The following is a 27,927-nucleotide window of genomic DNA, read 5'->3' as shown; positions in this document are numbered from 1 at the left end:
GTGCCTTTAATTCTTTCCTTAGTAATGGTACATTTGTGGAAAATTAGTGGTTTTCAATGACGTCATCAGGAAAGTCATCAAAATGTCTAATATAAATAATTCTAAATCCATGTTTTTACTTTATAATTTAATGTATTAAAGTGTATGTAAATTGTTGTATAGCGTGAGTGACAGAGGAAATACCGGGACACCTCGCTAATGCCGCGGCACTTTATTAAATATTTTCCCTCCTTGAATAAGTTTGTAGAATTTATTCTTTCAAATGAAAAATACGTTTACAGTAGTTTATGATGAATTAATTTTCGCTGGATCATCAAAAATAATTTAATGGAAAAATTCACTTATTGATTTAATTTTAATTTAAGCAATTCGCTAGTTTAGTTTTCTTATACTAAATCTACACTAAGCACCTCTCTCAGTAACCGTTTAATTATACCTAGTGTAGTAGGCAACCACTCAAACTCTATTAAATTAATTATGACAAAACTAGCTGTTGCCCGTGATTCCCACTGCGCTGAATTAAAAAAAAAAACGTAATAACTCCTATGTGTTCTTCCAGTCTATGATCTACATCTATGCCAAATTTCATCAAGATCCATTAAGTCATTCCGGTGATACCTTCAAACAAACATCCTTCCATCCATCTAAACATTCGCATTTATAATATTAGTAAGATGTCTGAATTTAGTGTTGTATGTATCTTCACCTGGGGGCGCTTCAATCTGCTTATTTATTACATAACTTTCTAATGTACGTAAAGAATCCCCACATTTTTAGGCAATAAAAAAATGTACCTACTCTAGCTTGTCTATATTTTCCTAACTATATTAAGAAATCCTACTAAACCTACATCATTGCTTGACTCACGTGTATTCGCCGTGTCCTATCACGTTTAACGTTTCAACATCTTTCTTTTAAACGCTTTAAATTGGGTGTCGTAATGTTCCGGAACTAGGTTATGTTCTTAACAAACTTTCAAATGTTCTAGTTTGATTCATTCTTATGTCTTCAAAAAATAATCTTTAAAAGTTTAATACTATTAAAAATATAATTTGTGTAATTTCTGCTTATACGAGAAACAACACTTTTTTATATCATAATGTGGTAAACGAGCAAATGGCCACCTGGATTCGCAACAATAGCGAGGCCCATAGAAATCCGCAAATTCAGATGCGTTGCCTACCTTTACTCAACGGAGAAGGGGACGCACAGAAAGAGAATATTTCTCCTTCCTATACGTCCTCTCTTCCGCCAAATCCATCCCCCTCCCACCCTTTCCTAAAATTAGGCCTCCGGTACCACACTCATCAGACGACACGCGGAATTGCTTCCATTTCACGCTTGTCTTCTGTGTGGTCGTGGTATTGAACCGGTCGACCGGCCAATTCGTGCACCCAACAAATACTGTTGTTGCGAGATCTACCACTTTAATTATAACTAGCTTTTACCCGCGACTCCGTCCGCGCGGAATAAAAAAAAATGCACACAAGATAAAAAAGTTCCTATGTCCGTCTCCTAGTTCTAAGCTACCTCCCCATCAATTTTCAGCTAAATCAGTTCGACCGATCTTGAGTTATAAATAGTGTAACTAACACGACTTTCTTTTATATATATTTGTATGCGTGAAATTGTTATTTCTTTTTATACTACCTAGATGAAAACTGTAAAATACTTTTAACTCTTCGTCTAGTAATCTAGAATCATAAAATACGTCAGTTTTAAATCAAGAATTTTTAAAGTTGTAGAACTTTATGACGTATAAAATATGACGTGTCATAAATGCACCAATGTTAAGTACCAATAATAATTTTATTCTCTGTAATAGACCAGTCGTGAACGTCTAGACGGTAAGTGCTGAATGCACTTTAAATGTACTTAATGTACTTAACGTGTCGTGTCGTAATTTTACTTCGCACTATCAAATTGAAAATCAATAATTTGTTCATTCTCGAGATATGGAAGACAAGAAATTGTTTAAAATATGATTATTAGCTAAGCAAGAAACCTCTTTAAGCGAGAATCAGTAACCAAATCCGACAGACCTCCATAAGCGAGAAGCTAGGGTTGGAAACAAACCTTTGTGAGCGAGCACTGTATTTTCACTTATCCAGGTTCGATTTATCTGTTTTACCGCTGTAATCTTAAAAAAAAATACTATTTTATATGCACAAAACTTTTTTTAATACGAAGAAAAATTACTAGACCAAGTTATAGATAAATTAAAATCACGCTATAACCATTAGGATCTCAGCAGAAAGAAAAAAAGAATAATGTGACAGGTAAAACAGCGAAGCGCTGCTAGTCAATATCTGAGACATCAAAAGGGCGTTGAATCGGTAACCACAACATACTACAAACATTGATGTACTCGTAACAGGAATGTGAAAACACGGAGCTCTAATCTAACCAGACACTGATAAAGTTGGACTCCGGAAAGTACCGTCAGAGTGGACACTTCTTACTCACGCAAAGGTCTATTTTGGATGGTAACTATAATGTCAAGACACGTGAGATTGATAAGAGTCGAGATTGATGTTTTTACTTATATGTAATACTTTGCAATATAAATAAAATAACGTATAGAAATTATCTTTTTTGTCTTCTTTACTTACTAAGTGTTTTAAACAGCAATTATACAAAGAAAACTACGGATTTTAATGTTATTTTTGGAACTCGGGATTTAACACGAGATCGACACATTCTTATCTGAAACCCACTGTACTTTTTTCACTTCATTAAATAGGTAGAGACAGATTTTGGTAAATGTAGAGATATAAAACATTTTCCATTAAACGGGTACCTTAACCCGCTTGATAGGTTGTTGATAAAATTTATCGTACACCCGGCCGTGTTACTGCGACCTGCGTTCATTCGATTACGAAGCCGCCGAGCTGCACTGGATATCAATTTTTGATTGATTGAAAACTCTATCTCTATCCATTTGACAAATAAACGAATTTATTTGTTTTAAATATTAAAGGAATTTACTAATATTGACGATAATAATTTTAAACTCTATAAATGGACAGGCTATAAAACGTGGTATTTTATGCCCATTTGATATAAGCTATCTCGGCGCTGACGGTCACGCTAAATGGCGGTGGTGAGGATTGGAACTATTTCTAGAAGTAGGATTTATATTTATATAGATACTTGCTGTCGCCCGCGACTCCGTCCGCGCGCAGGAAAAAAAACTTAATAGCGGTATGAATTTTTTCTCGCCTTTTAAACCTTCCCTAGACCTCCACGAACATTTCAAGACTAAGATAAGATAAATCCGTTCAGCCGTTCTCGAGTTTTAGTGAGACTGACGAACAGCAATAAATTTTTATATATATAGATAGATATAGATAGATAGATCACTTACATCAACAGTTGTGTTTAAGTCGGAACGAAGCAGAAGCTGTCATTTCCAAGCAAAGACTTATCCATTTATTGTTTTTATAGTTTTCTTGGTTGCTAATTATTATAACGTAGAATTGCTATCTTACTAATCCTTACTAACATTATAAATGGGAAAGTAACTCTGTCTGTCTGTCTCGCTTTCACGGCAAAACTACTGAACCGATTTAAATGGCATTTGGTACACAGATAGTCTAGACCCTGAGAAAGGACATAGGCTACTTTTAACGCGAAAAAATGCTACCCGAAGACAGTATTTCAAGCGGACGAAGTCGCGGGCACAGCTAGTATTATATATGCGAATGTTTATAAGGATGGATGGATGGATCTTTGTTTAAAGTTATCTCTGGAACGACTCAACGGATCTTGATGAAATTTGGCAAAGATGTAGAACATAGTCTGAAAGAACACATAGACTATTAAGTTTTTTTAATGCCGCGCGGACAGAGTCACGGGCGATAGCTAGTTTTCAATTCTATTCATTTAGGTATTTAAAATTAAAATAATTTTAGTCATTTACAATTATCAAATTTATTGTCAATCATTTTATTTACAATAAATAAATAAACATCGAGAATAACTACATATAGTGATAATATATTTGAATACGTAATACGGTTTTATGTTAAGAGCGAAAAGGTTACAATTTGTAAGCATATATAAAGCAAATTATTGCACTATTCATAGTCAACATTAGAAGTGGTAAAATGAAAAGAAAATATAAAAATACACAACAGTTAAAAATTGTTTTTAATTCTTAATTGTTATGTAAATTAACTATTTCAATTTAGAAATTCGTTCTTAATATATAAACCGTTTACATAAACTTCAAACGCCGACATATTGTATATATACGATTTACATATTTATGTATTGTAGATGTACATATATGCCGGATTTGAAAAAAAATCAAATATAATTTCAAGCTCTTTTACTTAAATTAAATAAAATATAATTTAACTAACAATTACATATTTAAATTAATACATTAAGAAAGACACAAGATTACATTATTCAAGATATGACTGAGTTTTCTATTAATATCAACTAATGTAATTTTATAAAATGACTAATCCTTTGTAATACTGGTTCATAATTTAAAAATACAGTATGTAGTCTTAAATTCTATGATATTCCTAAATATAATATAGTAAAAACTAAAAAAAAATGTTTCTATAATGTACCAGCAATAAGTAACTATAAATAAAATATAAAGTCCTGGATAGGCGAGAGTCTAAGGGACAATATTTCTCTCGCCTAAAGAGGTTGCTCTCTAACCAGACTTTCTCGCTTAAAGGTCGTTCTTCGGGATCTTGATGACTCTCGCTTATAGAAGTTTCTCAATAATCTAGGTTCCACCCTATTTTAAACCAAATTTGAACAAAAAGGAGGATTTTTTTGGTAAAAAAAATAATACTTTTTCAACTTCAATACCACCGAACTCTATTGCTCTAAAAAGGCCGTAGTTATTTGTGACTATATAGAATTACCTGACAATAACTTTAACTGGTGCTTTTGAGTTTGAACAAAGCTTTTCCAAATGACCTATTCAGCGGATTTTAGAGGTCAATGGGCACAATAGATCGTTTCCGTTGCTTTAAAATTGAAAAGTATTTTATGAAAATACAAATAAAAAAATGTGATGCTGTTTTTTATTTATACAATGAAGTCCTTCAGTAGCAAAAAAATATTCTCTTTAAAAAACATATTTGAAGTCAGTAGTCAATCAGATTACGGCAGAGATTTTTATGGATGTGTTAACATTAAATTGTAATCAAAAAGGTTACATTATTATATCTTAAAAAATTATTATTATCCAACGTTGAAATTATATATTTTAAAATCTAATAAATAACTAATAAAACATTTTAGATATATTTACATATATATCTAATTAAAAGGCACTAAGTTGAGTCGTACGAAAAGTTACAATTATTTTTGAAAAAAAAAAATTAAATATATTTTTCAATAATCATAACTTATTAGTAATTATTTGTTGAATATCATCAGATACTAGTTGTACCATGAGTTAATAACAAACAAAAAAAAACATGATGTATTTTTCATTCTATTAAAAAAAAAAACAGTGGAACAGTTAAACAGTTCGCAGTTAAAAAAAATCATGAATAAAAATTAAAATGGTAAACAAAGATTTAACACGTTAATCAAAATTTTACGTAAAAAAACTATCTTTAAAACTTAAGTCAAAATTCTGAAAAATATTAACAGTAATTCTAAAAAACGTAAATATAGCAACAGGAATAATACTAGCAATATTGATGTATTCAAATATATATTAAAGAAACTAGTAATAAATAAAATATATAAGGGGATATAAATAATTAAATATGTATTAATTATTACAATCATACTGTATAATAGAAATACTAAATATCACGTAATATTTATAGGTATGATATTATTACATTTTTCTAACATATCAAATCCTCATGTGCAATCGCATGTTATGTAAACATTTATGTACAATGAATAGCTTATAATTCAATTATACATTATATACTAAGCATAAATAAATTACAATATTACACAAATATACTGAACGTCAAAATTAAATAGTACAATTTTGAAGCATGGTTTTTATAATTTTTAACCGACTTGAAAAAAGAATGTTATCAATTGGTCTGTATTTTTTATGTGTGTTACGGCGTAACTCTACTCCTAGTGCTGAGATCTTGATTTTCTTTAATTGAAAAGTGTTTGTAGATCGGTCCCATTTTTTATGAACTTTTAATTTCATTCGAAGGTTATTAAATTTTGAGTCTAACTTCAAATGTTGTGCACAAGTTAAGGACTTATTTTGATTTCTTCGCTTCTACATAAAAAGCGTTATTGTATAAAAATAAGTTTCAAAGACAGCTGATAAAATATTTTGTAAAACATTAGGTTAGCGTAAACGTAAATGAAATTGTATTTTAAATGTATACTACTTAATTTTGACGTCGAGTGTATTTGGATATAATTATCATACAAATATTTATTATACGTAACTGCACTTATTTGATAAATTGTTATGTTATTAAAGGAGATTTTAATAATATAAAAATTCCAGCAAAGCAATTAACGGCTAAGGAAACATCTAATTTGTTTAAATTTTTAAATGGAAGGATTGTTATGGACCCTGGTAATACCCAAATATCAAAAACAATACTGATTTAAATAATTTAAGGCTTGTGTGATCAGGGACATTTATATTTTTATGTATATATGAGTTTATAATAAATACCACAGCTTTTTTTTTCAATTTAAAATACATAATGCATTTTTTTTTTCACAAGTTGAAACATGTTTTTTTTCTTTAAGGTTCAAGAAAAATTGTACAAGTCCATATTGTAAAATTGTTTCCTTTCTAATAAGTTAGTTAAGTTACATTTTGTATAATGTATATATTCTCACTTGATGATTGCAATATTTATTTTTACATTATAAATGGTCCAGTAAATATTTATAATTAATATTATACATTAAAATATTCTACAATATATTATAGAAAATATTTTAAACTAAATTAATATTGCTGATACGTCGTTTCGATATAATATTAATGAAATTATTATATACTTAAGTTCTATAGAATACGTATTTTAAATTCTTTCAAACTTGGCACTTAACCTAAGATTAAATACATAGATTGTATCTTTGGCGCTTTAGTACGTTAACAAGCGCCACAATTCGTCACATTAGTACGACTAAATGTTGTTTAAAATTCTGCGAAGAGAGCAATTGTAAAATATATAAACTTGATATGCCTTTGCTTTATATCGTCTCGCACACTCATAATTTTCAGCCGTGGAAACTTACACAATATGTTTAGTAGCGATGACTTCAATAGAGGCGCTCGTTGTACTTAACTCTAAGATCCAATTGGTCTAAAATCTAAATTTAAGACTCATACACAATATAAATAAGAAATCGGCCGCGTTCAATAAGTCACTGTTCAAGTTAAGTTCATTACACGAACACCGGCCCTTCACTCTCCACTCACAGGACGTGCAAGTTTTCACAATTCTTGAATTTAGCATCTTCCTTACCGAAGATCCAAGTTAGCATTTGTCTGGCTTTCATACTAGCTCTGACAACACCTCTCGATTTATACCAATGGGCTGGTGAAGATTCCCTTCCACCTTCAGCAGAATACTGCTGTTTCTTTAGCCTTATTTGGTTCAGAATTCCAACTAGTAATTCATCTACGTTGTGATTTATACCAACAGACACTTCTATGAACTTTGCTTTGTACGTACAAGCGAGACATTTTCCGTCTGAAATTAACAAAAATACATTTGAATACACTCTGTTTCTAAACAATTTTAATTAGCTGTTATTAAAACGCAGATGCTCTCTTTCAAAAGATTCCTTCATTAAGAAATATGCCCGTAATTCCAGAGAAACCGCTAACAAGCTCGCCTGGGAAATCAATTTACTCCTTAAATAGGGGAAGAATGAGGGCAATAAATTCTGTCGCCAACAAACTTTTTTAATCTTTTCAACTCAAAGTCAGTTTGAAGGAGTGAATCAATATTGAGAAATTACAAGAAATGTTCTAATTTAATGCCGATTCGCTTAAAACAAATTCACGATATAAAATAAATATTAATAACATCAAATCCAGATTCACTAATATAAAGTTGAAAGTTAAAATCTCTATTTAAAGCTGTTAAAAGCTTTACTACTATTATTGGCTCACCTTGTGTGGAGACAGCTCTACTCCTGGCCAGGTCTATCTTGTTGGCGACAAGGAGTGCTGGTCTGGAGCGCAGCATGTCACAGTCCAACATTCTCGCAAGCTCCTGCTCCGCCTTCTGGAAGGACGCCTTGTCTACCACAGAGTATATCACCACGAACGCGTCAGGTGGCTCGAGACGATCTATTTCTTCCTGTGAAAGTGTAATGTCATTTTTAGTTGTTCTGTTTTTAATTTAGTATTATACATTATCTTGATAATCTATTCTAGAGCCTCCCACGTGAGAGGAATAAGGCTAGAGAGATGATGACGATATCTTTGCCAAGTGCTCAAAGCTGATATTTGAGTTGTACAAAAGCAATTTCAATATTACTAGAGTAATTAATAATGCTACTTATTTTTGTTCTTGAATAGTTTTGAATATTTATTGGTTGCAAGCGATTTTCGTCTCTAATCTATTACTCATTAAGTTTACCTTTGCACTAGTACAATTAACGAAGTATAATTCTGATTCTTCACCATTTAGTAGAATAGACACCTTTTGCTCCGAACTGTCGACATCTGAAAAGAAACAACTCCAATTACTTAAACGAGCATTCTGTAATATTATAAAAAAAATACCAAATGACTAGCTGTTCCTGAGTTCTCTTACTACCTTTACTATTTTACTTTTGCAATTTGATTCTTAGTATAGTTGTCGTTCGTATGTTCGTTTTTATTACGTTGTCGAGCTGAGTTTGTAGAAAATAAAGTAGAAAATTTTCCGTTAAATTGTCTCGACCAACTCATGCTAGCGAAATAAAAGCTTCTAAGAACAAAGGAAAAATATACAACACAGACAATTGTGTTTACTTGGTTGCGATTTTCACTTGTTTTAACAGTCTCTTACGTCACTTATCGAAAAAAGACAATTGTTAAAGTAAACAGAATTGAAGGGAGAAATTTTTTACTCTACTGACAGTAGGGTAATGTTTCGTAAGTTTTTAAATGTCCAATTTTTAGAAGTTCTATTGTGAAATATGAGAAAAGGGTAGATTTTAATATGGGGGATACGTCGGAAGGCAGTTAGTAAATCTTTGTGCAATAAGAAACAGATTGGTGAACATAATAATTGAAGTTCATAAATCTAGTTAAACATTCGCGAATATATCTGATGATATCGGCATCAATTTCTTAAGGTTTTAGATTCTAAATTAGAGCAAAAGTGATATAATTATTTAGCTAGAATAAATGAAAGCAAGTAGGACCTATTGGATTACGTGAAAGGAGCATGGTTAAGGAGTGCTGATGAATGAGGGGTGTTAATCTAAACTGATGATGAAATTACACAAGATACTAACCTCTTTGTCTATCGTAAGCGTTTATACATTCGCTGGTTTGGAACTGACTGATAAGGGCAGTCTTGCCGACGCCCGGTGCGCCAACCATGGCCACGCGGTGACAAGCGACAGGTTTGCGTTCCTGGGGCTCCGGGGTGGCTTGTGCTGGGGATGCGGGCGCTAGGCTGCCCGAGCGGGAGCGGCGGCGACGGAACGAGTCACCTCTGTTCACTATACCTACAAGAGAAACAACGTTATTAAGTAACATGCCTATTTTCACGTGACTGGTCGCGTGACTATGGCCGTAAAGTCCTGGCTGCACTAATGAAAAAAGGACACGCGACTCCACGAAAGGAAAACAGGGAAAGGTATTTAAATAAGCATAAAAGTTATTTGTTTTATCTAAGGTTAATTAAATCTATAAACATATCACGAATTTTGAATGTTGAAATAACCGGTTTTGGATTTTCAAATAAAAATTGCTTCTTTATGCAAGCAAGTTCCGATAAACATTTATTTTCAAACTGGTGCAATTTCTTTGGAAACTTTTAAAAGGGGCTCAGGTGTTCTGTGTTAAATTGGAGCATCTCTGAGCTTCAGTAGTCTCAAACTGTTAAAATAAAACCCATTAAAGGACGTCCTTTTCTGACGATGAAAATTTGAGTACTTTAATAATTTTGAAACATTTATCGACAACATTTTAATGATATTTATCCAATATAAATAAAACAAAGAATATTAAATTATTCTTAATTCTTTATTTTAACATTTCTTAATGTTTATGACGTCTTAATAATAGAAGTACGAAGTTTTCAATTTTAATCTTATCATTATTATGTAATTATTCAAGTAAAGATAATTTCAGGTCAATATAATTTCTAATTACCATATAACAGATGGCATAAGAAATACTTCATCTAAAATCATATTAATTTAAAAATGTGTTAGTCGTTCGCGTAAGCAATTAGAAATGACGCTCAGGCCCCGGTCCGTCGTGTGATGTCGGATTTATAGCTGTTAGTACCAATCGGTCAGATGACGTCAATGCGTTGTAAGAGGAAGGGTAAAAGCGACCTGCTTACGTTACCGAAACTACAACAAATACTGTTCGAAATTCAAATTATATATGTATTCTAACAACTTAACATCGGAATTTGAGAGATAAGTTGAAATAATAATCTTTGATTTAAACTTCAAAATTAGGTCCTGTCCTGTCCTTTCGTTCGTTAATTCCTTTTTACTTCGAGTCTAATAAAAGGTAACCAAGATATTTTGAAACTTAATATGTGTGTTGTTTTACCCAAATAAATATAGGAAGTACTTTGCGGTGGCTGGGCCAACTGTAAGTTGGTTACGAATTTAGCCGAGGGAACGTAAACAGTAAGGGCCGGCTAAAACAAGCCGCGGTTGTTGCAGTAAACATCCGATTGACGTCAGAGCATCAAGTGCAGCAAAATGGAGTAATGAACGAAAGTGACTTATGAATCATACCAATTGTACAATTGTTACATATCGTAGCCAAGCGACATCGAGACGTGATTTAATGCTGAACTATCTCAGCATCGGCATATTTTCGAGACTCGTATATTCGTTGATGAAATATCCGTCCAAAAATAGAATAGAATAAACGTTTATTGCCACACAAAAGAAACTTATGAACTAAAATTAAAACAAAAAGATTAAAAACGTGGCAAAAGGTAGCCAGCTCAGCTGATACAGGGACGACATCGGCCCTACCTGAGCTGATTTTCAACAGGCCCCATTGCTCTCACACCATTTGCACTTAGGTGGTAGGGTAACTAAACTTAATAACAAAAAAAAAAACGAGAATTATAGTACAATTTTTGAAATTTTAAACAGTGTATGTACAAAGTTAATAACAAATATATTTCATCTCTGTCAATCTGTACAAAAGAATAAAGATGGCAGTGTGTTTTTATAAATAATTGATAGTGGCGGAGGAGGGAACGCATAGGAAGGGTAAACATCCTCATTCAAGGTAGGCATTTGAAGATATAAATGCTGATGTCTATGACCAGCGCTCGTTTCTTTATTTTGACGAATTTAGCTGGCCATTTTTGCCATCTTATGTTATGAAAGAATAACGTTTCAAATTCTAAATGGTCATATATCATATGACTTACCTGACATAGCGATCAATGTCGTTGTTCAGCTGTCAGTTGGACAATATCTCAAGCTAACATTTTGATACGTTTGTTACAACAGTAGAAACCCTCACTTAGGAAAACATTACAAAGCATTTATAATATTTTCTTTAACTGTAATATTATGGAAAATTTGCACAACTCCACATCCGTTTACGTCGCTTCTTACAAAGTGTGCGTTTTTGCAACAAATGAAATAGAAAACTTTATTTCCTGTTCAACCGGATAATGGAAACGTCATTGTAATATGTTTGTTATAACATTTATAATAGAAATAAAATATGTATTTACAACATTTTCCATTTGTTTAAGCTTTGTAGATGAGCAGTGGAGGTGTGATGAAATAATATGTCATCTAAGTAAAGACTAGTATTTATATTTGTAATTTTCCACCGATGAAATACCTGTAAAAACATATTTTATTTGTTTTGAAAATATAAACATAATATATTATATTAATGTTTTTGGTATACGATATGTGTTTTGAAAAATCGAGATACTAAAACATTATAAAAAAAAATTCAATAATAAACTCTCTTGTCCATCTAAGGCCCTTCGTTTTTTTTTTTTTTTATATAAGAGAAAGGGGCAAACGGGCAGCGGGAACACCTTTCGTACGCAAAGATATCTAAATTTTCTAAAACCGACGATTTTTTTTTAATCGATTTACATAATACTATAATATAGAGGTTCATATGCAGTTACGACTCGCCGACATTGTGTTCTTTAGCAAACCAGTCGCTCGCAACCTATTTGTCATAATCGTAGTGAGAAAAATCGCTGCGATTTTTAAGAATCCGGTATTTTAACGTTGTGTGTACAGAGCGCGCAACGAGATACTCGCGACGCATGGATACAATATTAGTTTCGAACAGTTTTTGAGTACAGCTTTATCATATTTACCTCTCCCTTAGTCTGTAGAGGACTCCCTTATTGACCACTAAATTACTAGTTTGGTAATGGACTATTTATATATTTTCAAGCCGGTGTGTTACCTTGATGTTTCAATTCCTATACTTGTATATATGATTGCTATCTTTGTTGTTTTTAGAGACTGAATGTGATGACAATATTATAATAATACTAGCTGTCGCCCGCGACTCCGTCCGCGCGCAGTTAAAAAATGGGGGGGGGGTTATGAAAAATAGATGTTGGCCGATTCTCAGACCTACTGAATATGCTCACAAAATTTCATGAGAATCAGTCAAGCCGTTTCGGAGGAGTACGGGAACGAAAACTGTGACACGAGAATTTTATATATAAGACAATTTTTACGATATTGGATAATCAAAGTATATAATATAATATGTTAATTATTGTAATGTAATACACATTATATAAATATAAAATTAAAAGGAGGTGTGATTTTGGCGTGTGATCAGTTTATCGCCGGTGTGCGTCAGGACGATAAAACAGCATCGCTTTCATGTCTGTGCTAAAACCATTTTATATTATCAACTGTGCGATCTGCGTAGAAAGTTGTGACGTATATTATGTAAAGATAAAGGTATATTAATTGAGATGGAAAAATACCACTTCTGAACTGTCGTTTAATTTAATTAACTTTACTTAACTCCTAACTACTCTAATATTGTTTAATGCCCATGTGTTGCCATCTAACGATGTTTCTTGTAGTCACTGAAGTCCTCGCGATACAGGTTGCACCTAGTGCGAGGATTCTGGATAATTCACTGTATTTATGGATGTCAATAAATTATTTTTAATTTTTCACTTTTCACAAAAACAAACTCTTAGTGTAACTCTCTCGTGCTAAGTGTAAAGTAGAGGATCCCTTAGAGGTGTGGCAGACGTTTAGTAGAGTATACTCAAATGTATTCGTATATATATACATATTAATAAAATTGGAATGTCTGTATGAAATGTCGATTTTTTTTTATTTCGTACACATGTATTTACACACACACAATGAGCGTGTTAAATTAACAAACAAGTCAGTCGCGTATATGCTGTTCTAGGCAGTAATCTTTGTTCAAAATTTCATCCAGGTCTGTTTAGTCTGGTTTTGTGTGGTTACAAACTCCATCCATTAATCCATACAAACTTTCGCATTTACTATACGAATTAAGATAATACTAGAAAAATTCATCACATTTTTAACAGCCTGAATAGTTACGAACTATTTTTACATATGACTTGTGTTATCTAATATATAAAATTCTCGTGTCACAGTTTTCGTTCCCGTACTCCTCCGAAACGTCTTGACCGATTCTCATGAAATTTTGTGAGCATATTCAGTAGGTCTGAGAATCGGCTAACATCTATTTTTCATACCCCCCCCCATTTTTTAACTGCGCGCGGACGGAGTCGCGGGCGACAGCTAGTATATATTTTACAAAGAGAAGGATATTTTAATGTTTTTTTACATGTATTTCAATGTTTTACATTTGAAATAACATCTCGGTGTTGTATATTTACGTGATATACTTGTTTTATTAGTCATTCAATATAACGACTGTCTTGATATCCAATAAGCAAACGCCCCGCCAAGTGAAATGGAAAATGAACGCCGGGCACATGTGAGTTCCCATACTCGGCTCGGATGATTCCCTTTGTACTATGTCTACATTACTTCCGATATATAGTCTATATCCTTGTGTAAATACTAAATGCATATAGCAGGCTTTGTTTATAGCAACGAGTAAGTGACTATGTAATTTCGCTAAAATAGTGAACTGGTTACAGTACGTTTCAATTTATACCTATATATGTACTACTTACCTTTAATAGATTTTAGATAAGTGAACGTACTTAAATAGGATGTCAAAATTTAATCTATTCATATACTAGCTTTTACCCGCGACTCCGTCCGCGCGGAATAAAAAATAGAAAACGGGGTAAAAATTATCCTATGTCCGATTCCTGGTTCTAAGCTACCTGCCCACCAATTTTCAGTCAAATCGATTCAGCCGTTCTTGAGTTATAAATAGTGTAACTAACACGACTTTCTTTTATATATATAGATATACAATTGGGGTGTCTATATGTAGGTAATATTACAAAAAATATATATTTCATACTAATAGCGAAAAACCAATTTTTTTATATTGAAAAAGTTAGCGCTTGAACACGATCCCACCACAATGAGGTCTAAAGATGGTACGCGCTAGCTTTGTAGATGCCTATTCAAATTTAAAAAAAATCAAAAATTATTTTTAAAATGTTTGTCTGTTTGTCCGTAAGTCTACGTTTGTTCCGGGTAATCTCAGGAACGGCTTGACCGATTTTGACGGGACTTTAACGGGAAGGTAGCTGATGTACGCGGGCATGTTATAGGCTTTTTGTTAAGTCTGTGCTGATGAAGTCGTGGGCGATCGCTAGTTCTAAAATAAAATGGAAAATAATATCTCGGTAAAAGAGTAATTGTAGTGACCTGAATATGTTTGAACAAATCGTTCCATTCAAAAATGGAACGAAAATTTAATAAATGCAATTAGTGTTCGAACAACTCGATAGTTTCAGAACTGTATTAATTATCATAAATCAAATACCTAAAGAAAACTTATACAGATGTTTGAAAAGTTTTATGTTTACAATTCAACGAGTATTTTCGTTGTGGTAACATCAAAATTCTTTTTATTTTTATTATGGTTTCATTATATATAACTCTTTTATATTTTAAACATACCCTTTGAAACGGAAATGGAAATTTCTAATAAATTTCATTGTTTATTAACATCGTGAACGGAATATATTAAAATGAATGTAACAATTTTAACATATTGTATTTCAAATTGTTACAAAGTTTATTTCGGAATCAACGATTTGCAAGTTTAAATAACGTTGAACAACTATCAAGATTATTTGGTCGTTTTAGAGTAGGTAGACATAGAAAGCTCTTTCTGACAATTTTTTGTTGTGTAGTGAATAACATAATGACAGTTGATTTCCACGGCCGTTTCACTTGTATTACTTGAAAAAAACTAAAGTAACAATATTATTTTTGAACGGGTGTACCAACAGTCGGAAGCAATGGTTGTTTTCGAGTAACTGAAGTAACTTGTACAGTTGAAAAAAAATAACTAAAGCTAGTAGACATGAAAGAAAGACACGTAATAATAATTAAAATAGAAATGTAATTATCGAAGACATTGTTAATGATTAGTTAATTCTTAGAAAGCAAGAAAGAGTTAGTACTGGCGTGTAGCCAAGTACATACGTAGTATAGTACTATCCAATCTTTATAAAGGCTCACAATATCCCACGATACGCGTTCCACAATACAAAATTAAGTATCGAAGTGACGGGGGAATTGAGGATGGGGCATCTACGAGCGCTTGCCTACCACTAGGCCCACCACCTAGCTACGCAAACATGCTCGTGGTTAACCACAAGCCTCTATAAAGTTTGAATCGTATAATGCTATTGTTTACTCAAACTAACCGTAGTTAAATCGTTGGTTCCGTGGAAAGTCGTTATAAAAGCCTAGAAGACATGTGGCGAAGGCGTGAAAGCGCACGAAACCGCCCGTTGGTTTCAAGGAGGCGATTAAACGAAAGCGTTAGGAAAATAACTGAGTTTATACTAATAGTAATGATTTTTTTTACGATTGCATATAAATCATTACGCGTTACTACGGACTGTTATTTTGAACATGAGGATAATGGTTTACGTATGAATGGATACTATTAATTTTTTAGCTTAAACGTCGTGGAAAATTTTGAAGAGTAATTATTTGGCATTGTACTCCGCAGTGCAAGTGTACATAAAGTTGATACTGGCCAGTTATTAAAACCATTAAATAATCACCATTTTAAAAAAAAAAAGAATTTATTTAGTAATTACATGATAGAATATACATGGGTTTAATTTAAATATAATACATAAAAACTAAAATATGTCATTAAAAGGTGTCCCTTTAGGCAAGGTTCCGAAGATACTGGCAGCGTTCCCCCTTTGAATGGCTAGACTAATTCTTTGTCTGAGGTGCCAGCTCTTCGGTCTCCTGTGATGCGACTAACCTTTTTGCTGTTTCCTTAAAAAGCCTTCTAGCGCTAGGAAAAAAGTATAACCAACATCGTTCGCTATATAGTTGTTGTGAACTATTTGAAATATATATAAAACATCGGAATTTAATTATATTGTACTTTAAACGAATTGATGTATGGATTAGTTCTCTAACCAAAGTTACTAATATAAAATAGTATAAATCAAAGCGATATTGATTTTATTCTAATCGTCTAAATGGAAGCACTTACAAACACTAACATTAGTTAGCGGTGGCCTTGCCAAAAAATTTTATAGTTTGGCAGCGACCCGTTTAACTCTAGTAATCACAAGGCACAAGATTAAAGCTAGAGTAATTTAATTATTTTTCTTAATCTAATTGTAATTTAATTCTATTTTTATTTTAAATCAGTTAAATATTAATTGAATGGAATATGAAATATGAAGCTGATATTATTTCATTAAGCAAGTATTATAAAAAAAAAACCATGCATATAAATTAGTCGCGTTCCACAATCTATGCCTTTATGTATAAAACTGTAGATTATGCTCTTACCTTTTCAACCAAAAGTTACAACGAATAAGTAAAATCGAAAAACATTTTTTATCGCTAATTGCCCTGATTAAATCATGTGATGAAAAGAATATAACCTCATCCAAATCGTACGAATGAATAAACCAAACATCATAAGTTACTGAAATCTAAAAAAAAGCATTTATAAACAAAAGTTCAAAAGAAACCTACTAATTAAGACAACTCAACGCCTGCTTTTTGTCTGAAGAAACGTGAAATTGGCATAAGTTTACAATAGATATAGGATTTGCACCTCTGTGTATTATAGACGATGAGATTTATCTGTTTACACGATATCTTAATGGCCGTTGGTGAAGAGATATGTATCGTTTGGTAGTGATTTAATGCAGTTGCGATCCGCCTCTAACTTGGACCACAGACTAGACGCACATGTGGCGCTAGTGTGCCTAAGGGAGTAGCTATTTTCTATTATTTAGAAATGCTCATATAATAAAGACTACGCTATTCTACTAATTACATTTTAAAAATGGATTTCAAGTACATTTTATCGTAAAAATACTTCAACCGTTTTATATCGTCACTGTAGGAATTTTTAACCAATCTGGTTATTAAAATATTTAATCATATTTATGGTGAAAAAACATACAAACATGTTAACGTCCATAATACCAATCAGCGGCATGACAGAATTTAAGCACGTGTTTATTCGTTAAACAGTGCTTAACTATATTTTTTGGGGTTATATAGTAAATGTTTAAATTGTATACATCTATACCTTTAATTGTGGATATGAAAACAATTAAATAAATCTCTATTTATATTATAAAAGTTACAGTAACTGTCGGTTAGAGTAACAATAGAGACGCGTCAATTTCTGTGGCATCCATTGTCCGCCCGTCCATTGTGAAGACGGTCCCATCCGGAGATAAAATCCCCACGTCTTCTATTTACCAGTAAAACCTTTTCTATACTGTATTCTTAAGAAAATTCTTCATTAAATATACTAATACTAAAGTTATTAGGTGATATTTATTTACTTTTGTTTACTAAAGAGTTGATTGTTTTTCATTTATATTGGTCCAACCATTGTGCAGTTTTCAAACATCCATCCAAGCTTTTACAATGATCTAACTTCCTTGTGTTCTTTTATTAACATTTCCTATCTTTTTCTAAAAAGTTTTCCACAAGATAAACTCCTAAATGAGTAAATCTCTAAATACTTTAAGCTCTAATCCAAGCGGTCCCACTAAAACCATCAAGCATTTAATGTGTTTGGACAAGTTTAATGTCCTAACGCCATTAACTTTTTATGTCACAGTTTTTCACGTAGTTTAGGGTGACCATAAATTTAGTTTAAAATATGCTGTCGAAATGTGTACGATCATAAAACTGCATACATACATACTTATAATTGAAATCTTAACATGTTGGTATATCTAAAAGGAACACAAAGGAGTGAAAAGGGACAAAAGTACTAAGAAGTCCTCAATTGATTTACTGGCAAATGGCAAGAGTATATCAAATATTATGTACTTTCAATTATAGTGTCGGCTTTACGAATTATGCGAACCGAGTTATCACTTGTTTCGTATTTCGCTTCTCTTACACAGTACACCTTCAATAGCACGATCGATTCATTTAACGCGCGTTAAAAATCGTTCGTATAGAACAAATGTATATGTTCATACGACAGCATACTTTTTTTGTGACGTTGTGTTGCATTTTGAGCGCCGAATCAACGGAACAAGGAAATTTAAGCGTTCGTCGCTCGAAAGTCGACAAAGGCACGTTTTAATGCGACGTTAAAAAAACGGCAGTGCGAATGAGAGCTTAGTTACACGTGAGGACAGTTAGTATTTGTTTTTTTTTTATTAATTTGTAGTAGGAGTACAAATGAATCGACAGCCATAATGGCTACTCGTGTCCGAAGTATCTATAGTTAGAAGGCAAAACGTTTCAGTAATAGGGTCAGGTATTACGTCGGCCGCCGCGTGTGCGTCCGTCTATTTTGGTACCAGTTCGCGTGGCGTTCGGCTATTTTCGGAAAATTTCGGAATCGTTCGTCGGTTTTAAAATTGAAAATCTTATTGCCTTTGATGTGGTAGAAATGTATAGCGTTACTATAACTCGTAACAATTGCATAGACAAAGGGAAAAATTACTAATTTTAAACTTCTAGGCCACTACTGAAGCAACGCAATTCTCACTTACTATGTCAGAAATTGTTAAGTATGAAAATAACTGAACGTTAGGGAATCGACTCGTCAGCTAGCGTAGAGCTTTCACTTTATATATATTATTACTTATAGAGTAATAAATTTTTATCATTAAATCTACTCTACGTATTTGAGTATCTTTGGGTACTTTTAAATTTATTTCAATTTTAGTTGGACTCCCGAAATAACGTTAAACGTTTCCATAGCAACAGATTTAAAACTGTGCCATACAAGTTCAGCGAAGTGTAAACCGCCTCTATATAACATTTCACACTCTGTTTCCCGCGGGAACAAACTGTGCTGCGGTGCAGATATGAAACATCCACGAATATTTGTGGAGACATATTGAACACGTAGTTAATTGTTTGTTAGAGCTGAGCATCTTATGAAGATATTCCTAAATAAATTTGCAACTTTGAAGTCATTAATATCTTGAATTCAGCAAAAATCAAAGCAGTTCATACCTCAATGATTTTTGATTAGAAATATGTAGAATTATATCGTAAAATAAAGTATTTCCTAACATAAAATTCAAAATAAAATAACTTACGTGATTTAAATTAAATAAGAACGGCTTAACTCACGTATGATCGTTCGATGACGGTCGGGGGTCCATCTTCATGGGGTTTATTTTGATAACTAGTTCTGGTGAACCCCCGATGGATCCGAAACTAGACGGTGTCGTCACCGGATTAAAGCTTTTTTTTTTTAATAACAGAATAAACAATAATGTATTGCGCTTATATAAATGTAAGTTGGTGGTTTCTCTGTTCACTATTTCTCGCTACCACTCTCTAGGTAAGTAAAATCGTAAATCACTTGCACATGGTCGTGTTATAAGTTGAATCTAATATATAAAATTCTCGTGTCACAGTTATCGTTCCCGTACTCCTCCGAAACGGCTTGACCGATTCTCATGAAATTTTGTGAGCATATTCAGTAGGTCTGAGAATCGGACAACATCTATTTTTCATATTTTTTAACTGCGCGCGGACGGAGTCGCGGGCGACAGCTAGTGTAATATAAATATTATGTTGAACATAAAAATCTGAAGAATCAGCGTTATCGATACGAAGATTTGACACGCTTCTACAACAGACAATTAGATAAAGACGTCGTAAATGTCAAACTTCTCAGACTTAGAACAATGGTATTTTATTACAAAGGTACGAATATACAAGCATTTTATTAGACGTATTTAGAAAATGGACTCACCGGTTACTTGATTAGTGCGAAAACGTGACCCGAATTTTCTTGTGAAACATTTTTTGTCTTTCAATTGTTTTCATCAGATGTGTTAATGTTGCAGTTTGAATGAAAATTGAAGTATTATAACTTTCTATATTTAATCTTTTATGTTTACATTAACGAATACTAGCAACCTTATATCTTCCTTTGTCTATATCTATCTATCTATATATATATATATATATATATATATATATATATATATATATATATACATATATAAAATAAAGTCGTGTTAGTTACACTATAATTCAAGATAGGTCGAACTGATTTAGCTGAAAATTGATGAGCTTAGAACTAGGAGATGGACATAGGAACTTTTTTATCTTGTGTGCATTTCTTTTTATTCCGAGCGAACGGAGTCGCGGTTAAAAGCCAGTTGATATTAAAAAAGAGAAAAGATTTTATCGTTTATTTGTATTTGGCTCCGTAACTACTGAACTTATTTGAAAGATTCACTGTTGGGAAGGGGACAGTGCACCTGGTGATATAACATTTAGCTGATTATTTTTTATTCCGCGCAGACGAAGTCACGGCCAACTGCTAGAACCAACTGCTAGTTCAGTATAAGACATCGACCATTAAATATACAGCTTTATAATGGTACAGAATTTCCAAAATACATTCAATGGTATTTGACTTTATCTTTTACATTTTATTTTATTAGTAGAGATTAATATATGTAACGTTCATGTTTGTAATAGGTGTTAAAATTCATGCATTCATTACGCGCTGCTAAGAGCGTGTCTATGAAATTATATTAGTAACAGTTATGCAACATCAATATCGTTCACGGCTCATTAAAATGAAATTATTTAACATCGCTTCTCACAACTTTGCTTCGATGGATGCGTAAAATCAGAGTGGTAGACGTCAGTAATAACAACATATGTTACAAGAATTGGTCGGATCGCCCGGTGAAATACCATGACCACACAGAAGATAAGCGTGAAGTGGAGGTAATTCCGCGTTTCTTAAGTGTGCGTGCTGTTCAAATTTTAGTCCACTTTCCCTAGAAAGAAAGAAATGGTTGGGAAGGGGGACTTTACAGAGGAGGACGAATATAAAGTGGAAATGTTTTTGTGCGTACCCGGATCCTGTTATGATGTTCTGATGTTTCTTTAACACGTTCACTGCGGATCAGGCCTATATCGACCTGCCGCGGAATTTCAGCTGGTGCGGACGAAGAAAACTATGTCCTTCTCACTGGTGCGGAACGATTATCTCATAAAAAATCACGGCAGGCCTTTATCGGCCTACCACGCACTGACGGTGAAAAATATCAACTCGGTGCGGCAGGGGTCTATCGCGGCCCGCCGTCCCAACAGGCGGTTGGCGACCCGATACCGCACGGAGCGCCCCGCTTCGCTAGTTAGTGTTGAGCCATCTCACTGAACTGTACGTCGCGTTTTTTCTTTTCGTAAAATTAACGACGCACGATGGCAGGAAACAAAAGAAAAATACAAATTTTTTAAAATAAACTAATTCGCGAGGCAGATAAAAGTGATAGTGACAGCAGTGAGGAAATATTTTCCTTCAAGAAAAAAAATAGATATGTATTTTCCTTCAAGAAAAAAATAGATATTTTCCTTCAAGAAAAAAAAAATAGGATGTGCACACAAAATCTTTGTGCGAAATGTTTTAAAGACAAGCATAAATAAATAATTAAATAAACTATTTCTCATTTCTTTTCTACAATTCTATTTTATTTTCGATATCTCCTTATTTTTGTCTTTCCATCACTACTAAAAATACTTTCTAGTGCGGTGCTGGTCGATATCGACCCGCCACTTTCCCTGGTTCAATTCTCTTTTCCTGTTTGGCAGATCCCGGGGCGAATCAACTCTAAAGAAGGTGGGTTCAAGGTTTTTCTAACAGTCCAAAAAGTACACACCTATATTATGTTTTCGCAAAGTTATAGCGATTTAATCTAACCTTATGCTGGTGGGTCGAGAAAGGCCTGCCACGCACTGGCGGAAAAATCATTGGGGGCACACTTTGGCCCGCCGCCGCACCAGACGAAGGTTTAAGATTTTACTTGCCGCAGCTAAGGTGTTAAATCTCCAAAACAGCTCAATGAATATCGATAAAATTTTGTATAGATGTAGAGTATATACGGAAGAAGACAAAGGATACTAGTTTTTTTTTTAGTCCGCGGGGATGTCTCAGAAGACTTCTAGTGTAGATATACTACAATCTGCCTACCTCTTTGTGTGACAAACGTGAGTGTTTATCATAAAATGAAGGCTGTATCTGAATATAACAATAGTGTTTTACGAACGGAATATTCCTCTGAGATTCCTTTGTACGCAAGCAATCTGGATTCTATCTCCGGTGACGTTTCCGATGAAGTTTTTAATCTATGCGTAATATTGTCACAAAAGCGACTAACAACAAAGTTATACTATAACTTCTATATATTTTTTTTAGTTATAGGAATAGATAATTATTTCATGAATTATTTGCATTAGTTCAAAATTCTTGGAAGCATTTTATTATAATTAAGTAAGAATTCACGATGACTTGTTGATAGAATTTTCAGAGGAGGTTAGGGAAGGTTGGTGGCCTAAAAATTAAATAAAACTCTTTAGTATCCAATGAAATGACTGTATGACGTCATTGACGTCGGAGCTACTCTAACATAAAATCAAGTTGAAATATTAAACTTAATAATAAAGCTCGTTGCTCCGTAAAATTAAAAAGGTCTTACCATAGCTGACATTTAAGTCTGCGCTCGGAAGGCGCGGTAAGCCTGCCCTATCAATAATGGTTCAATGGCGCAAATTACACAAGCATCAGACGACGATAAAGTAAACCTTATTGAATACAACGAGAATTGCTTTCAACAACTAAGCTGATTTGTAAATTGTAGGAACAAATTAAACTTTATATTTAGTGTTGCTCGTAAGATAAAATGATTAAGGCTGGAGTGACGTTTGAAGTGACAGAAGTTATGTCAACCTGGATGAAAAAATGGTACCCTGAAACCACAGGCGTGGGATAAATATATAAGAAATAATTATTACGAATGGTAACATATAGTAAATGTCTAAACATAAAATCAAGTTCTTTATTCCTATCCCTCTTCACTAACAGAACTGATTAGTTAAAACTAAAGGCATTACTAAGCACGAAGTTTGACGTTATTCCGCCAAACTATTCACACAGACTCAGTACACGGTTGCGAAGCGACATATGATTTTCGAATTAGCTTGACTTTAGTAGTTCAATGTATTATGTGCGTAATAATTAAAGGATATTTTAATTACATTCCGAGCGTTCTATTCAAAGACTTGCTTTCTAATCACTGTTTCAACACATTCATCGTTTATCTCATGTCTAACAGTATCCAATATATCAGAACCTTCTCGCTGGATAATTAATTGCCCGACGTTGCGGTTGGACGTTGAGCAATTACGTTTAATTAAATTTGACTTCAGTTGACTTAATTAGAACGATTCGATTGGAAGTTTGTAAGGTTCGATTTGAAAGCAATTTGTACATTTTGGAATTATGTATCAATCTATCAATTAAGAAATGAAAATGTGTTTGTATTTATAGTTTTGTCTATTTGTTCCAGTGATTTTAGTTTTAATTATTATTTTTTTTTCGTTGGAATGATAATTTAAAATTCAACTTTTTTTTTATAAGAGTAGGCAAACGAGTGTCAGGAACATCGACGTCAGATTACAGGTCAGTATAGATATCCACAACACTAAAGGAAATGCCTTGCTGATCTTTGAAAAAGAAAGAACAAAGTTAACTCTGACGACGTTAACGTTAACGTTATAGTTATAGAAAATGTAACTATCGGTTTCCATTGTTAAAACACCGTACAAAGTTATAATGTTATCTGAATTTTCAAAGAGACAAACAGTAAACCTTTCCTTTATAAAATGTTGCACCCTTACGACGAAGGCCTGACAGACGTCCAAGCGTTTATCATACGACTGTCACGCTTAAGTGAAGATAAAACGACAATGTTATCAATTCAATGCTAAGGCTACACATTTTACTCCATGGAATCGCCGAAGCGACGTAAGACCTCGGCGGCTTCTCAATCCGGTAATAATTACGAAGTAAAAGCCCTAGTCAAGGCTCCTGAGGGAGCCCTTGAGCCTAGTTTCTCTTAAGCGAGGTTTAGACTAAGCGCCATTTGCCCCCAGCCACTTCAAGTCCGGCTGAAGCTGAAGCTCTTCAAGCTGAAGCTGTAAATGCCTCTTCGAGGCAAACAGTGACTACTGAGTCACAAAAAAACTACACATGTTACTTACCGTAACATAAATGAACATAACATAATTTCGTTATGTTGGTGAACACAATATTATGTTATGTCCGTTGGCGCTTTAGCATGTCTTTTTTTCATAAAGTAGACAGGTCATGAACGGTCATTTTTAGCCGACTTCCAAAAGAAGGAGGTTATTAATTCGAATGTATTTTTATGTGTATTACCGTGAAGCTTCGCCCCTGGTGCTTCAATTTAGATTTAAAAAAAATTAATCGAAAGGTAGTACTTGTAGATGGGTCCCATTTTTTTTAAATAACTAGAAGACTAGTATATTTCGAGTTTTAACATATGTTACTAATAGACAAAGCCTATATGAAACCACAGATACTAAATTAAATTATGTAGTAACTAAAATAAAATTAAATTTTCAAAATTCAATGCAATGTTGAAAAATAAAAGTATTTAAAGCAGCTTTTAAAGTTATACGCTTGTACGAAACCAATAAAACTTGTTTGCAACCGACATTTTAATTGACGTAAAACGTCATCAATTTATCCGTAGATCGATCCACGTCAACTTTATAACCGCTCTAGACATTTATACACCATTGATTTAACGTTTTAAATTGTGTATTTTTATCATTAATTATATTGAAAATGTGGAGATTTTACGAATGAATTACTAAGAAATTCTTCTTAAATTTAGATCTTCAAAATTAATTAAATAATCAAAAATCAAAACAAATAATAATATTATTAATCTTTTGCTTGGCTCTGAACCCTTTAAGCACACTGCTAAAGAGTTCAGAGCTAGGTTACCGTCTACGTAGAGGGGCGAGATCATATCACACCTTTTGTACATGGATGACCTCAAGTTGTACGCATCGAAGAAGTCTGACTTAATGACTTTGCTTAAAATTACCGACGATTTTAGCAGAGCCATTGGTATGACGTTTGGAGTGGACAAATGTGCGGTCATAAATGTACAAAAGGGGAAGGTTGTAGCTTCTGAGAATCTACAGCTTACTCAGGATGTGTCTCTCGTTTCCCTCTCGGAGAATGAAAGCTACAAATATCTCGGTATGTCGGAAGCATTAGGTATTAATGACAAAGGTATGAAACAACTGGTGAAAGAACGGTTCTTTTGCCGCCTGAAAAAAGTTCTAAAAAGTCTTTTATCGGGTGGGAACAAGTGCCGTGCTTTTAACAGCTGGGTCATGCCAGTCTTAGCCTACTCTTTTGGCATACTGAGATGGTCGCAGACAGAACTGGATGCCTTGGATAGAAAAGTTCGTCGATTGCTTACAGCATACCGGATGCATCATCCACGTTCGTCTGTAATGAGGTTATACATCCCGCGGAAACATGGGGGTCGTGGCTATTTAAATGCCAAGACCCTGCATAACCGCGAGGTGCACAATCTTAGGGAATATTTCCTTAAGGTGAACGTGGGAATGTATCAAGATGTTGTAGCAATGGACAAAGGAGTCACGCCGCTTTCCTTGGCTACCACGAATTGGCGAAGGTTACCGGTACTAAGTGTCTCGGACCGCATTAGTGTATGGAAGAGCAAGGAGTTACACGGTAGGTTCCATCGCGCCTTAACAGGGCCTGATGTGGACCAATTATCCTCTGTGGCTTGGCTGCGCTTCAGCAACCTCTTTGGGGAAACTGAAGGTTTTGTCTTTGCAATCATGGACGAAGTCATCGTAACGAACAACTACCGAAAACATATTCTAAAGGATGGTACGATTGACATTTGTCGGGCATGTCGTCGTCCCGGTGAGTCTATTAGACATATCGTTTCCGGTTGTTCTCGACTTGCGGACGGTGCATACTTGCATAGACACAACCAAGTGGCCAAGATTATCCATCAGCAACTTGCCCTTAAATATGCTCTTGTGGATACTGAGGTACCTTATTACCAATACCAACCTTCACCTGTTCTGGAAAATAGCTATATCACGCTCTACTGGGATCGATCTATTATTACAGATAGGACTATTACTGCCAATAGACCCGATATAGTAATAATAGACCGGTCTGAGGGTTGTGTAATGTTAGTCGATGTCACTATTCCACATGACGAGAATCTCGTGAAAGCTGAAAAAGAAAAATTACTGAAATACTTAGACTTGGCTCACGAGATTACCGCCATGTGGCGTATGAAATCGACTACCATTATTCCGATAGTCGTATCGGTGAATGGACTGATAGCGAAGAGCTTCGACCAACATCTTAAGAAGCTCTCGCTAAACAGTTGGATTAAGGGCCTGATACAAAAGGCAGTTATTTTAGAAACCGCGCGCATAGTTAGGAGGTTCCTGTCTCTGTAGCCCTCACCACTGGTTGTTTGAGTAATGGGATTCCGCAGCCGGTGGTATACTATTTTTTATATAATATATTTTGTTAATTTTTTTTTTTATAAAATGTATTATATAAATAATAAGAGAATAAATGAATAATAAAATAACATTATTAATCTTAACTTTATCATTGAGTTTTATCTAAGAAAATGTCTCAAATATGTAATACTAGCTTTTTTCGCAGACAACATCTGCGCGGAATCAAAAAGAAAAATTAGTAAATAGCCTGTGAGTTCTTCCGGACTATGTTCTACATCTCTCCCGAATTTTATCTATATCCATTGTACCGTTTTCTACATCTATCTATCTATATATATAAAAGAAAGTCGTGTTAGTTACACCATTTATAACTCAAGAACGGCTGAATCGATTTGACTGAAAATTGGTGGGCAGATAGCTTAGAACCAGGAAACGGACATAGGATAATTTTTACCCCGTTTCCTATTTTTTATTCCGCGCGGACAGAGTGGGGGGTAAAAGCTAGTACGTCATAAAAAACATCCAACAATCCATACAAATTTCCGCATTTATAATATTAGTAAGATGACAGGAAGTAAATTAATTCTTTGCCAATCATTTCCCAGCAATCATTCATGAATTGATACGTTTGCCAAAATCTTTTTGCCAACCTGACTTATTGCGAATTCATATGTTGTGACGAAGTTTTTCAAAGTAGTACGAGTGACGATTAAAGAAGTCAATTTCTCAACTCAAAATGTTATTATATTTTGTCCAATTGACAATATTAGCTTAAAAGAAGTTTAAATTATACAATCATTATATTTA

The 27,927-nt window shown here is 33.6% G+C and overlaps 1 protein-coding gene across 1 annotated transcript in view; it reads right to left on the bottom strand.

The window, feature by feature from the left end:
• Positions 1 to 7,026: 7,026 nt before the first annotated feature.
• LOC106710431 (GTP-binding protein REM 1) overlaps positions 7,027 to 27,927 on the bottom strand; it is a 28,890-nt gene continuing 7,989 nt past the window's right edge. Inside the window, exons 2-5 of the mRNA XM_014502484.2 lie at positions 9,442 to 9,657; positions 8,577 to 8,662; positions 8,105 to 8,294; positions 7,027 to 7,679 (exon numbers count right to left, since the gene is read on the bottom strand). Coding sequence (XP_014357970.2) covers positions 7,402 to 7,679; positions 8,105 to 8,294; positions 8,577 to 8,662; positions 9,442 to 9,657 — 770 coding nt within the window. The 3' untranslated portion in view covers positions 7,027 to 7,401. The remainder of the gene's footprint in view (positions 7,680 to 8,104; positions 8,295 to 8,576; positions 8,663 to 9,441; positions 9,658 to 27,927) is intronic.

Source organism: Papilio machaon, chromosome 12, assembly GCF_912999745.1.
Source record: "Papilio machaon chromosome 12, ilPapMach1.1, whole genome shotgun sequence".
In the NCBI taxonomy this organism is placed as follows: Eukaryota; Metazoa; Arthropoda; class Insecta; order Lepidoptera; family Papilionidae; genus Papilio; species Papilio machaon.
Note: the sequence above shows the minus strand (reverse complement) of the source record. Positions and strands in the feature narration are given on the sequence as shown.